The 14002-nt window shown below is 42.7% G+C and overlaps 1 protein-coding gene across 2 annotated transcripts in view; it reads right to left on the bottom strand.

The window, feature by feature from the left end:
- The window catches only part of TENT4B (terminal nucleotidyltransferase 4B), a 143803-nt gene that overhangs the window by 15688 nt on the left and 114113 nt on the right, over positions 1–14002 (bottom strand). For both annotated transcript variants that reach the window (XM_030204354.1, XM_030204355.1), the window contains one exon: positions 7570–7698. In XM_030204354.1, the coding sequence (XP_030060214.1) occupies positions 7570–7698 (129 nt within the window). The remainder of the gene's footprint in view (positions 1–7569; positions 7699–14002) is intronic.

Consider the following 14002-nt stretch of genomic DNA (forward strand, 5'->3'; position numbering starts at 1 on the left):
AATTATTTACATTTACCCAGAGGGTTCCATATAGCAACATCCTAGCCTGTCTTCCCTCCTTGTCCCATACAAGCCTGAACACATTTGGATTCCACACACAATTCTGAATTTTGCTATCTGGCCCCGACTTTATGGAACTCCCTTCCCATTAAGTTCCATGCTGAATGTTTAAGAAGTTTAAAGCAGTTTTGATAACCCACCTTTTCGGTTTGGCCTTTGCTGGTTGAGCACAGTTTTCCCTGTTTGCTTCCTAAGGTATGTGTGCTATACTGCTTCTTAGCTTTGTCTCAACCTCTGTTAATCAGTGCTCTCCTTCTTTTGTCTACAATAATGGTGCTCCATTCACTGTATAGGTAAAATTACTGCAAACAGACTAAGGTGGTATAACAAGTTCTGAATAAACACCTTGTCTATGAGGGAAGATATCACCTAGAGACCTCATAAAGAGAGGCCTCTCCAGACTCCAGTGAAAGGAACCCCTAGAGGAAAAGAGGAGAAACCTGAACAGGTCAGCAGCTCCTGCCACCTCTGGAGAGCATGGCCACTTTAGTCTAGAGGTCCCGGGGGGGGGGGGGGGGGGGGGGTGGCCCTGCAACTGAATCCCTGCAGCAGTTCCCCCAAGAGTGCCTAATACACTTAGTCAAAAGGTCTGAAAACTGGGACTCTAAAGGGCTACTGGGTCCCTGGGCTTACCATGGCCACAACTCTGAGGGAAAGGACCCCAAATGACCCCTCCCCAACCAGGGGGAGTACTGAGACCTTCATGCACCTTCCCCATGTAATACAGATAAAACACACTGCCTTATCCTGTCTTCTCAGCGCAAGTTAATTCACCCAACTTCTATTGTTGTTAACAATCTCATCCTTCCCATCTCTGATCACTTGAAGATTTTGGGTTTTACCTTTGACCGTTTTTTAACATTTGAAGGACAAGCAACAGCGCAAGCAAAGAAGATGTTCTTCATGATGTGGAAACTGAAACGGGTACGCCACCTTTTCGCGAGGCATCTCTTTAGAAATATGGTACAATCATTAGTGCTTTGTCATACAGACTACTGTAATGGTACGTTAGCAGGGTGTAAAGACTTTGTTTTGAGGAAATTACAGACTGCCCAAAATACAGCGGCAAGACTTATCTTCAATAAAGCCCGGTTCGAAAGCGCAAAGCCTCTTCTTGCTAAACTTCACTGGCTTCCAATCAAGGAGCGAACTGTATTCAAGGTTTGCAACGTGGTACACAAAATCATCCACGGGATTGTACCAAATTACATGCTGAACATGATCGACTTGCCTGCCAGAAATGCTGACCCAACATCGCAATTATATCTCACCTTGCATTATCCAAGCAGGAAAGGATGTAAGCATGGCTCTATTCGGGCGTCAAGCTTTTCATTCATCAGTGCGCAAAACTGGAATGCAATTCCCAGAGCCATAACCAGTCTGAGTGACTACCTTCTCTTCCGCAGGGCTTTAAAAACGCATCTGTTTACAAAATCATTTTCTACAAGAACTATGTAGGACTACTACCCCTGCAAATATACAAACGTGGAATCTAGCTGGTCCCATTCTTCTGTAATGCTCTATGTAAAGTGTCTTTTCTTTCTTTCTTGCACTCTTGCTCTTCAATTCTAATTTGTCTTTGATATCACCCAGAGATCTCTCTCTCTCTGGTTTTGTAAGCCACATTGAGCCTGCACATTTGTGGGGGTAATGTGGGGTATAAATACTTTGATAAATAAATAAAATAAATAATGCGACACCATTTCCATTGCACATGGTGCATAATGAAGCAACCATCATGTTTTTGTAGCCTCAAAGTGCTGGCCGGCAAAACAGAAGCTCCAGATAGTGTCATACTGGCACAGCTGCTGACACATGGTACTCCTCTAACCCCTGAAGAGGCAGAATCAGCTGCCTCAGGTCAACTACAACAGGCCTGCTACCTGCCTGAACAAGGTAGAGCAAGACTGCTGTACCTCAGCCTGCCATTCTTCCCCCAGGTTTTTTTTTTTTTTTGTAAATAAACTGTATTCCTCATTAGGGAAGAAACAGCATCACCCTCACTCCCCCTCCCCCCCCCCCCCAAAGAGTCCAGGCATACATCCAAGGGTACTCAAAGAATTTTCTTTCCTTTAGTGCAGCCACACCAGTCTGAACAAGTGGGATTGTGTTCCCTTTACTACCAGCAAATGGAGGTAGAGGACCAAGACTTCCAGTGACATCATGGATACAGGCTAGAGCTCTATTGGAACTCTGTAGTATGTCACTACCAAAGCAGTATCCTATGAGCCACACCAAAGCCCACCTGCCACTGCAGCATAATCAAATTAACCTATACCTGAAATGTACACACAGAGAAAAGCAAGGAGCCCATGGAGTCCCCAGGCCACAGTCTTCCAGAGCAGGTTTCAAACAGGTGTGGGTGGATTAAAGGAAAGGGATCAGTGCTATTTAACATATTTATAAATGATCTGGAAAACAGAATGAGTGAGGTGATTAACGTTGCAGATGACAAAACTATTCTAAGTTGTCAAAACACATGAAAAATTGCAAGAAGACTTAAGCAAACTGGAAGACTAGGCATCCAAATGGCAGATGAAATTTAATGTAGACAAATGCAAAGTGATAAACATTGGGAACAATAATCCAAATCACAGTTACTTGATGCTAAGGTCCACCTTAGGAGTCAGCACTCAAGAAAAAGATCTACATGTCATTGTACACAAAAAGATGAAATTTTTAGAACAGTATGTGGCGGTGGCCAAAAAAGCGAACAGGATGCTAGGAATTATTAGGAAAGGAATGCAAAATAAGACCAATATTATAATGCCTCTGTGTCGCTCCATGGTGCGACCTCACCTTGAGTACTGCGTTCAATTCTGGTCGCCATAGCTCAAAAAATATATAGCAGAATTAGAAACGATTTAAAGAAGAGTAACCAAAATGATAAAGGGGATGGAACTCCTCTCATATGAGGAAATGTTAAAGAGGTTAAGGCTCTTCAGCTTGCAAAAGAGATGGCTGAGGGGGGATATGATTGAGGACTACAAAATCCTGAGTGGTGTAGAACGGGTAGAAGTGAATCTATTTTTCACTCTTTCAACAGGGGACACTCAATGAAATTACATGGAAATACTTTAAAAATAGATGGAGGAAATATTATTTCACTCAAAGAATAGTTAATCTCCGGAACTCGCTACTGGAGGATGTAGTAAAAGCGGTTAGTGTATCTGGGTTTAAAAAAAGGTTTGGACAAGTTCCTAGAAGAAAAGTCCATAGTCTGATATTGAGGTGGACATGGGGGAAGCCGCTGCTTGCCTTCGGATTGGTAGCATGGAATGTTGCTACTTCTTGCCAGGTACTTGTGACCTGGATTGGTCCCTGTTGGAAGGATACTGGGCGAAATGGACCATTTGTTTGACCCAGTATGGCTATTCTTATGAAATTAACAGATATGACTAAATGTCAGCTTCCTTAGTGTCACAGCCACACCAGTTGGAACAGGTGAGACGTACCTAAACAGAATCACACTGGGAGGGTGAAGACAAGGCCCACTGGATCACCTCCATGCCAAAGGCAGAGCTGTCTCTAGCTAGAGCATTAACTCCAGGGTCGGCTCAAGGAATCTGATTTGGCGGGGTCGGCTCAAGGAATCTGATTTCGCGGTGCCCCCTTCCTCCATCACATCATTCCCAGTTCCTATTCCCTCGTTCCACCCCTACAGGTTCAGCATCTCTCTCACCCCCCCCCCCCCCTTTGCAGGTCCGGTACTGCTCCCTCACACCTTGCTCAGTCCCCATGGTCCTGTACATTTTACATCGCTCAACAGTGGCATTAAGATAGGCTGCCTTCAGACAGTCCTTGGATCTGCCCTCTGCCATATCCAGCCAACAGAAAATTGCAACAGAGAAGGCAGGATATGGAAAAGGAAAGACTCAGAGACCAGCCTGTCATGCTGCTGCCACAAGTGAGTGATGTAAACTTTAGAGGACTGCGGGGGAGTAAGAGAAGAGAGGGAGCAGTGCCAGATCCACAGGGAGGGGGGAAAGAGAGAAGGGGAGAGACCAGACCAGGAAAGGGGGAAAGGAGAAACTTAACCTGTTCACCAGGTGAGGTAAGATGCTGGGTATTTTGTCAACCTTAATCGTCGGTGCCCTGTGCCAGAGCCTCAGCTGGTCCAATGGTTAAGCTGGCCCTGATTAGGTCTTTAGTGTTTCACAAAAGAATGAAGAGATGACCAAATCATCGGTTAAAAAAGAACAGGTCTCCACCCATGAGACTGCCTGCACATGGGTAGAGTTGGTCCTGAAGCCCACTGGAATCAGTATGTTCCAACAAATGTGCTTTGCCTCGATAACTGCTTTGATCCAGTGCACTATTGTTACCTCAGAAGTCGCCAGACCCTTGTGTGGCTCATAAAACAGTACAAACGAATGGTTAGAGAGAGAAATCAATTGTTTCCTTCAAGTAGCAGAGAAATACTCTCCACACATGCAGCTTGCAAAGTTTTCTGGGCTGTGTATCCCTTCCCTGAACACAGTAAGGCAAACCACCTGGTTAACATGGTACTGGGGAAATCACAATACCAGAAAGGATGGAATGCTGTGGATGGAGATGAGACATATAAAAAAAAACAAAAACCAAGTATAGGTCCTGACAACAGAGCCTGTAACTCAAGCCGAGTGCTGACACAATGACAGCCAGGAAAACACTCTTCAGCATATTATTATTAGCATTTGTATAGCGCTACCAGACACATGCAGCGCTGAACACCTGACACAAAGAGACAGTCCATGCTCAAACGAGCTTACAATCTAAATAATACAGACAAGACAGTTATGGATGAGGGAAGTACTGGGTGAGAAGGAAGGAAGGAACAAGGGAGGGCAAAGGAGTAGAGGCTAGGAGCCAAAAGCAGCAGTGAAAAGGTGGGTTTTCAGCATGGATTTGAAAACAGGTAGCGATGGAGCTAGACGTATAGGTCCAGGAAGTCGATTCCAGGCATAAGGTGCCACGAGAGAAAAGGGACGAAGCCTGGAGTTAGCAGTAGAGGAGAAGGGGGACGACAAGAGAGATTTGTCCAATGAGCGGAGTTCATTCAAGATCATTAAAGATCATTCAAGGAGGCTGCCCGCACTGGTTCAAAGGGTGGACCCCCAACAACATTCAGCACAAAGTTCAAGTACAATGAAGACAGAGGACGACATTTTTTTTTTTGGATGGGGAGTTACATCACAGATACGATCCATAACTTAAGAACTGCGAGACATCTAGCTGTGCCACCAGGGAAAAACTGCCAATTTTCCCTCTGAAACAGGCAAGCACAGACACCCAAACCTTCAGGAAGCTAAGATCCAACCCCTGCTCCAATTTCTCCTGCAGGAAGCACAGCCAGGATCTGCACTCACCATGAAGAGAGGGAACACTTAGCACAGAGGTTTCAACCCAGTCCTCAGGGTACACCCAGCCAGTCAGGGTTTTCAGAATATCACGTGTACACCGAGGACTGGGTTGAAAACGTCTGACTTAGTACACCAGCGTTCAAAACTTTCCACACCCAAATACAGGCTAGAAAAGTGTACATATTACAGGCCTTTAGAAGGGTGGAAATCACCAAGGCCAAGAGCCCTCACTTCACAGAAGCACTGCTTCTCTAGGGTCAAACTATAAGCCAGAAGGGATCTGGATCCTCCATCTCCACTGGCCCCTGCTGGAGGAGAGCTTCATCCCTGGGAAGGGCCAGGGGGTGCCTGCTAGTAGACACACCAAGTCCATGAACTAGGGCCTCTAAAGCCTGCTGGAACAATCAAACGGATGCCAGGCCACTCTGCACAGCACTCTCCTAATTAAGGGCCAAGGAGAAAAAAACAGAGCAGCTCCTGCCAGGAAATTCCAGTACCAGGGCACTGATACCATCAGAACCAATCTCTTCTGCAACTGAAGAACTGAGCTGCCTTGGTGTCATGGATCAAGGTCATCAGATCAAACACCAACTTCCCCCACCTGTTCACTATCAGTTGGAAGGCCACTGGGCTCAAGTCCCCACTTCTCCAGATCTAGCGTGGACCAGTTGAGGAAGTCAGCTTGGATATTAACCTGGCCTGCAATGGGGACCGCTGACAGCGTCAAAAGATAGCTTTCTACCCAACAGCTGCCTCCTATTCTACGGCCTGGCTCCTCATGCCCCCCCTGCTTTTTGACATACACTACCACCATAGCATTTCTGGACATCACTGCCACTGTTCTTCCATGCAGAATGGGGAGGAACTCTAGGAGCACAAGCCTGAAGGCCTTGTTCTCGAGATGATCGACCAACCAGTCATCAGCCCTGTGCTAATCAAAGGCCAGTGAGCCCTGAACCCCTAGCCCCTGAGGCTGGCATACGTGGTCACCACAATCCACTCCAGAGGAATTCCCTTCCAACATATGAGCCATGCAAGTCTAGAAGGCGAGGAATCTTCAAGCGCTACTAGTGGGAGAGGCAGTCTGGCCTCAAAATCCTGAGACCTAAGGGACCACTGAGACAGTAAAACACCCGAAGGGGCCTCATATGCACACATAACAATAGGACCACCTTCACGGTCACCGTTATAGAACCAAGGATCTGAAGTTAGCTTAACATCTGCAGAGACTGCACAATAAGACAAGCTAGTGCATCAATTTTTTGGTAAGGAACTCTGTCTCCTGGCCTATGTCAAACAGGACTTAGGTATTCCAACAACTGTAGAGGGAACCAAGGGCCGATGCACTAAACTTAACGAGCCATTAACGAGCAAGTAGTAAACCCTGGCATGAACTAAAGACTTCTCCGAGCCATTTTCCGACGATGGTAGCAGCTAACGAAAACAGAATGCAAATGAGCAAATTGTGTAGAAACCCTATTGTAATGAGATGAACTAACCTTTTCCGATTGCCTTAACGCTGGAAAATCTAACAAGAGGTCTCTGTACCTGTCATTGGGGCTGCGCGGGATTGAAAAACATCTATAAATGTTACAAAAAAAAAAAAAAAAACCAGGGAATTAAAGTGCTCGTCAGGGACGTCCTTTATGGACATGCTTCACTCAGCTGAGAGACCTGGAAGTCTCTCACAGCACATTTAAGCTCACCCCCCCCCCCCCCCGAGGTCGCTGCCACCGCTCCCCCCCTGCATTGAAATGACAGCGTCCCACAGCCCCGGCCTCCCCATCCTCCGTACCCCCTTGGCCCTGCCCCCGCCGTTCCCCCCTCCACCCGCCCCTCTCCGTCTGCCACCAGGCCGGGCCCTCACAGCGCCTCTCACCTCCGTGTGAAGGCGCTGCAGCAGGCAACAGCTGATCGCCTCCCTTCAGACTTCCCTCCTGGAGCTGCCTAAACCTATCTGCATAAAATATGCTTATTTCATAATTTAAGAATTATCATCAAATGTGAGCTGTCCCAACTCTTTAAAACAAGGATTGATATTTCTTCCTCAAACTCCAACATTCTGCTAGAAAGGACAAGCTAAATGTAAGCACTGAATTAAAAAAAAAAAAAAAAGTCTTACAATTTGTTTTTCCCTCACCAATTAAAAAAACGACAGTTAACTTACCTGTAGAAAACTAACAGCCATTAAAAAAAGACTATAGGAGCCAATTCCACCTGTAAATACTTCATTAAGGTCTCTCTGCAATAGGAACTGTTTCAATACTAAAACCAAATATGGGAGCACAGGATATTTCTAAGATAGAAAACAAAAAGACAAATTAGAAAAGTTGCTGTATATCAATTAATTTAGATTAACAAGTAGGGAAAGCATACAGAATACAACACCTCATGGAATTCTTTCAAACCCTTCTGTGTGACATGCTTGTATCTGTGTTCTCTTAGAGAAAAGACAGTTTAAATGGAGTGATTCCCAAACATACTATTGATTTGGAAAAAATAATAAAACAAACCCAAATGTGACAAACATATCTAATCATTAGATGCCATTATCAGATTTAAAAGAATGCATTTTATATTCAAACCATGCTTTCTCCACTACTACCGGTAGGAGACTGTGCAGGTAACCAGTAACAGACTTCTTGGCTCAGTCACTAGGTGTCACCATACATAGCAACCATTAATTCATTCACTAGGTTTCACAGTAGAATTAATAACTAAGAAAACGACATTTGAACTACTAAGAGCTGGACATGGGAGGGGGGAGGGGGAGAGAGAGAGAGAGAGAGAGCTCGGCAATCAGGAAAGCATGCAGAGCTTGTCTAATGGAATAATTTCCAACTCCTCTAGTATAACTGGAAGAAGAGAACAATTCCTTTAACTACACTATACTGCAGGTGCTGAAATTTCCTCTCCTAGAGAAATGCAATGGGCCATTAACATGGAGGACTATTTCCAGACCAATGTGACCCATTTTCTAACTCCAAGTTTCTTTTCACCTAGTTTCTCTATCATGTCAAATTTGGTCAGATTAAATATTTGCCTGGAAGCAGTACTTTCCAGAAATCTTATCAACCTCTTACGTATAATTTCTTTACAACATTCTACTGGGTCGGAAAGAATAAATTAGGGCTGCACATTTAATTCATTAACCTCACAATTAATGTAGTGCATGTCATCACATTAAAATAAAATTGATACCCATGTAGCCTTCCCTTTTCCTCCTGTCATCACATTAAAATAAAATTGATACCCATGTAGCCTTCCCTTTTCCTCCTGCAGGCTTCCTGGGTCTTCCAAACTTGTCTTTGCCAGCAGCAATTAAGCCAGGTTGCTTCTGGCCAGCTTTGGGGGCCATTCCCTCTGTCACAATTTCCTGTTACCATGTGGGCAAGAGGTGGCCCTTAAGTTGCCTGATGGGAACCTAGTTTAATCCCTGCCACTGCTGGCAAAGTTATGCAAGTTTGATGGAGCAGACACTCTCCCCCCTGGGGGAGGGGAGGAGATAGAGACAGAACAACCAGACTGGAGAGGAAGGGGGGGGGGAGTGGTGGGAGAGACTGGATCCACAGAGGGAAAGAAGGAGATATGGTGGAAATAGGGAACAGAAGAAAGGAGGAGCTGCTGTACATGGTCAAGAGGAAAGGAAGGAATGGAAGACTACTGTATCATGCACATTAGTATACTCCTGAGCCTGTACTGTCTTACGTTTGTAATTTTATGTTTTACGGTAACCCTCCTAGTAATAGGTGGGCTAGAAACGTTTAAATAAAAATTAAAATAAACCTATATAGATTTTAGAAGGTAGAAAAATAGAAGAAAGCTGAATGCGAAAGATCAGTGTCAAAGATCAGGAGTAAATAAAACAAACAAACAGCAAATGGACAGGAGGCCCCAGAAACAGAGTTCAGAGCACAGATAGGGAAGCAGAAACAGACTGAGAACAAGATGATTAGAAAAATGCAATCAGAAAAAGGTAAGAAAAATACACACCCCCTTCCTCTTTTTTATTTTTATTTATTGTGATTTAAAGAAGACATTTAAATTTGTTATAATGTTCATTATGGATGCTAAATTCCTAAGTTTAATTTGGTCTGCTTTTCTTAAGCAAGATTTTCTTGTAATGCAAATATTTGGAAAATATAAATAAAGAATTAAAAAAAAAAAAAAAAGAAAAAGGTAAGAAAAATTTTATTTTCAATTTAGTGATTGAAATATGTCAGTTTTGAGAATTTACATCCGCTGTCTTTATATTTTGCACTGTACAGGAGGAAATGAGAAGAGGGCAGTTTATATGATTAACATTTTTAATTGCAAGATTAATCATGTAATCGAGCGATTAGGTTTTAACAGTTTTTATTCAGGATCAAAAGAACCATACAGCATACTGCTGAACAATAATACAAAGCAAAGTCAACAGTCAAGTACTTGACAACATAGAACCATAAATATATAACAATGAACAAAGCACCGTAGAGCATGAGACAAAAGAAACCTCTGACCTCAATTTTTGTAACAGCCCATCACCCATCCTCATGATCCTTTGAGAATACAATTATGATGGCCCATTGCCTGGATTCTTATGACTCCAGGCCATCTTGAGTTGAGCATGTCCAAGATTCCCTAACCTTCCCCCTCCCCCCCCCCATCCTCCAACCCTGGCAGAGGACCCCAAGGCAGCCTATTGCATGCGATAACCAAATCTAATAAAAATTTTAATCAATGTATAGTCCTAATAAGCACACAAGTTACAAAGAATGTGTATACATGTCAGAAAACACCAATTCAAAAAGGTCACATAATCCTCAAACATTTTTCTAGTACTAGATATATTGAAATCAAAAATAATTACTATAAATTAAAACAGAATTCCAAATGTAGATAGCAGCTACTACATATCTACTCAGTGTATTTTTACATTCACTGAAGTTAAGCAGTTCATTTTAGTCACTTAAGTGGATCATATGACTGTTACATGGAAAAGTCTTTTATATGAAGATGAAAATTCCAATAATCACAAACATGCAAAAGTTAATGTCAACATGCTTCAAACAAGTCACAGCAGCACAACATGAATGAATGGATATTGCTTTACATAAGAACATAAGGGTTGCCATACTGGGACAGACCGAAGGTCCATCAAGCCTAGATACAGTCTCCAACAGTTGCCAATCCAGGCCCCAAGTGCCTGGCAAGATCCCACAACAGTACAATACATTTTATGCTGCTTATCTTAGAAATAAGGAGTGGATTTTTCCCAAGTCTATCTTATGACTTATGGACTTTTCTTTTAGGAAGTTATCCAAACCTCTTTTAAACCCCGCTAACTGTTTTTACCACATTCTCTGGCAACACATTCCAGAGTTTAATTACACGTTGAGTGAAGAAATATTTTCTCCTATTTGCTTTAAATTTACTACTTTGTAGCTTCATTGCATGCCCCCTTGTCCTAGTATCTTTGGAAAGAGTAAACAAGTGATTCAAGTCTACCCATTCCGTTCCACTCATTATTTTATAGACCTCTATCATATCTCCCCTCAGTCGTCATTTCTCCAAGTTGAAGAGCCCTAATCGCTTTAGCCCTTCCTCATAGGGAATTTGTCCCATCCCCTTTATCATTTTTGTTGCCCTTCTCTGTACCTTTTCTAATTCCACTATATCTTTGAGATGCAGTGACCAGTATTGCACACAGTATTCAAACTGTGGTCGCACCATGGAGCGATACAAAGGCATTATAATGTCCTCATTTTTGTTTTCCATTCCTTTCATACCTAACATTCTATTTGCTTTCTTAGCCACCGCTGCACACTAAGTAGAAGGTTTCCACGTATCGACGCATCAATGATGACACCTAGATCCCTTTCCCGGTCAGTGACTCCTAATGTGGAACCTTGCATCACATAGCATGTGCATGTTAACAGTCTACTGTTCTTGTACATTGGCTTCTGAACCTCAAGTCAAGAATAGTGGTGAAATATCAAGATTACCAACTTCAAAGATGAAGTTATCTTAGATATCTACAGTACTGACAGAACTAAACCTAAGGGCATATTTAAGGATTAAGTACATCTCCGTTATATTTGATGAAATCACAGCAAAAAAAAAGACTACTGGAAGTTGCCCACCTATTTTGCTGAAGTGTGCATCAGCAAAATAGGTGGGCAACTTCCAGTAGTATCTGTGTTGTCTAGTAGTTTGAGTAAAATGTTGAATACACAGTAGTCTTTTTTGTCAAGATTTCATCAAATATAACGGAGATGTACTTAATCCTTAAATATTCAGAGATTGTGTAAATTACAAAGATGCATATTTTCAATGCACTTAGACATGCAAAGGTGCCATAGAGGCTTATTTTCAAAGCACTTAGCCTCCCAAAGTTCCATAGAAACCTATGGAACTTAGCCTCCCAAAGTGCTTTGAAAATATGCCTCATAGTAACCTATGGAACTTTGCAAGTCTAAGTGCTGTGAAAATGAGTCCTAAAATATCTCATAAGTACATAAGTATTGCCATACTGGGAAAGACCAAAGGTCCATCGAGCCCAGCATTCTGTTTCCAACAGTGGCCTATCCAGGTCACTGATACCCAGCAAGATCCCAAAAATGTAAAAAACATTTTATACTGCTTATCCCAGAAATAGTGGATTTTCCCCAAGTCCATTTAATAACGGTCTATGGACTTTAGGAAGCCGTCCAAACCTTTTTTAAACTCCGCTAAGCTACCCGCCTTTACCACATTCTCTGGCAACGAATTCCAGAGTTTAATTACACGTTGAATGAAGAAAACTTTTCTCCGATTTGTTTTAAATTTACTACACTGTAGCTTCCTCACAACTACCCTTTCAATTCCACTCATTATTTTATAGACCTCTATTATATCTCCCCTCAGCCGCCTTTTCTCCAAGCTGAACAGCCCTAGCCACTTTAGCCTTTCCTCTTAAGGAAGTCGTCCCATCCCCTTTATCATTTTTGTCGCCCTTCTCTGCACCTTTTCTAATTCCACTATATCTTTTTTGAGATGCGGCGACCAGAATTGAACACACTATACAAGGTGCGATTGCACCATGGAGCGATACAAAGGCATTATAACATCCTCATTTTTGTTTTCCATTCCTTTCTTAATAATACCTAACATTCTATTTGCTTTCTTAGCCGCAGCAGCACACTGAGCAGAAGGTTTCAACGTATCATCAACGACGACACCTAGATCCCTTTCTTGGTCCGTGACTCCTAACGTGGAATCTTGCATGACATAGCTATAATTCGGGTTCCTCTTTCCCACATGCATCACTTTGCACTTGCTCACATTAAACGTCATCTGCCATTTAAACACCCAGTCTCCCAGTCTCGTAAGGTCCGCTTGTAATTTTTCACAATCCTCCCGTGATTTAATGACTTTGAATAACTTTGTGTCATCAGCAAATTTAATTACTTCACTAGTTACTCCCATCTCTAGGTCATTTATAAATGTTAAAAAGCAGCGGTCCCAGCACAGAGCCCTGGGGAACCCCACTAACCACCCTTCTCCATTGAGAATACTGACCATTTAACCCTACTCTCTGTTTTCTATCTTTTAACCAGTTTTTAATCCACAATAGAACACTACCTCCTATCCCATAGATAACATTACATACATTTAACATGTCTTGCTCACATCAATCTACTGGGAGAAAGTTTCACAAGTCATTTGAAGACATGGAGTGGAGGAGTGGCCTAGTGGTTAGAGCACCGGTCTTGGCATCCAGATGTGCTCGGTTCAATTCTCACTGCAGGTCCTTCTGATCTTAAGCAAGTCACCCAACCCTCCATTACCTTAGGTACAAACTTAGGGTATCCGGTGTACCTGTAATTCACCTTGAGCTACTACTGAAAAAGGTGAGAGCAAAATCCAAATAAATATATAAATTTACACAGTTGTACAGTGTTTCTCACAAATATTCTAAATACAACAATTTGCAGGAAAATGAGGTACTTGATATATATATACTCATGTAAACATCGCCCTCACATATAGTCCATGTAATAACTCGTCTCTGTATAAATCTCTAGTGAGATCCCCTTTAGATCATCCCCCCCCCCCCCCCCCCCCCGGTCTCTTCAGTTTGGAAAAGAGATAGCTGAGGAGGGTTGAGGTCTACAAAATCCTAAGTGGTATAGAACAGGTAAAAGTGAATAGATTTTTCAGTCTTTCAAAAGGTACAAAGGTACATGGAAATACTTTTATAACAAATAGGAAGAAATATTTTTTCACTCAAAGAATAGGAGGAAATATTTTTTCACTCAAAGAATAGTTAAGCTCTGGAACTTGCTGCTAGAGGATGTGGTAACAGCGGTTAGCATATCTGCGTTTAAAAAAAAGGTTTGGACAAGTTCCTGGAGGAAAAGTCCGTAGTCTGTTTTTGAGATGAACATAAGGGAACCCACTGCTTGCCCCGGGACTGGTAGCATGGAATGTTGCTGATAATTGGGTTTTTGCCAGGTACTTGTATAACCTGGATTGGCCATTGATCTAACCCAGTATGGCTATTCTTATGTTTAATCCACAGGATGGCTACTAAAATACTCAGTGGTCATCATTAAGAACATGAAGACAGACTCTCA

The sequence above is a fragment of the Microcaecilia unicolor genome, chromosome 5, assembly GCF_901765095.1.
Source record: "Microcaecilia unicolor chromosome 5, aMicUni1.1, whole genome shotgun sequence".
Taxonomy (NCBI): domain Eukaryota; kingdom Metazoa; phylum Chordata; class Amphibia; order Gymnophiona; family Siphonopidae; genus Microcaecilia; species Microcaecilia unicolor.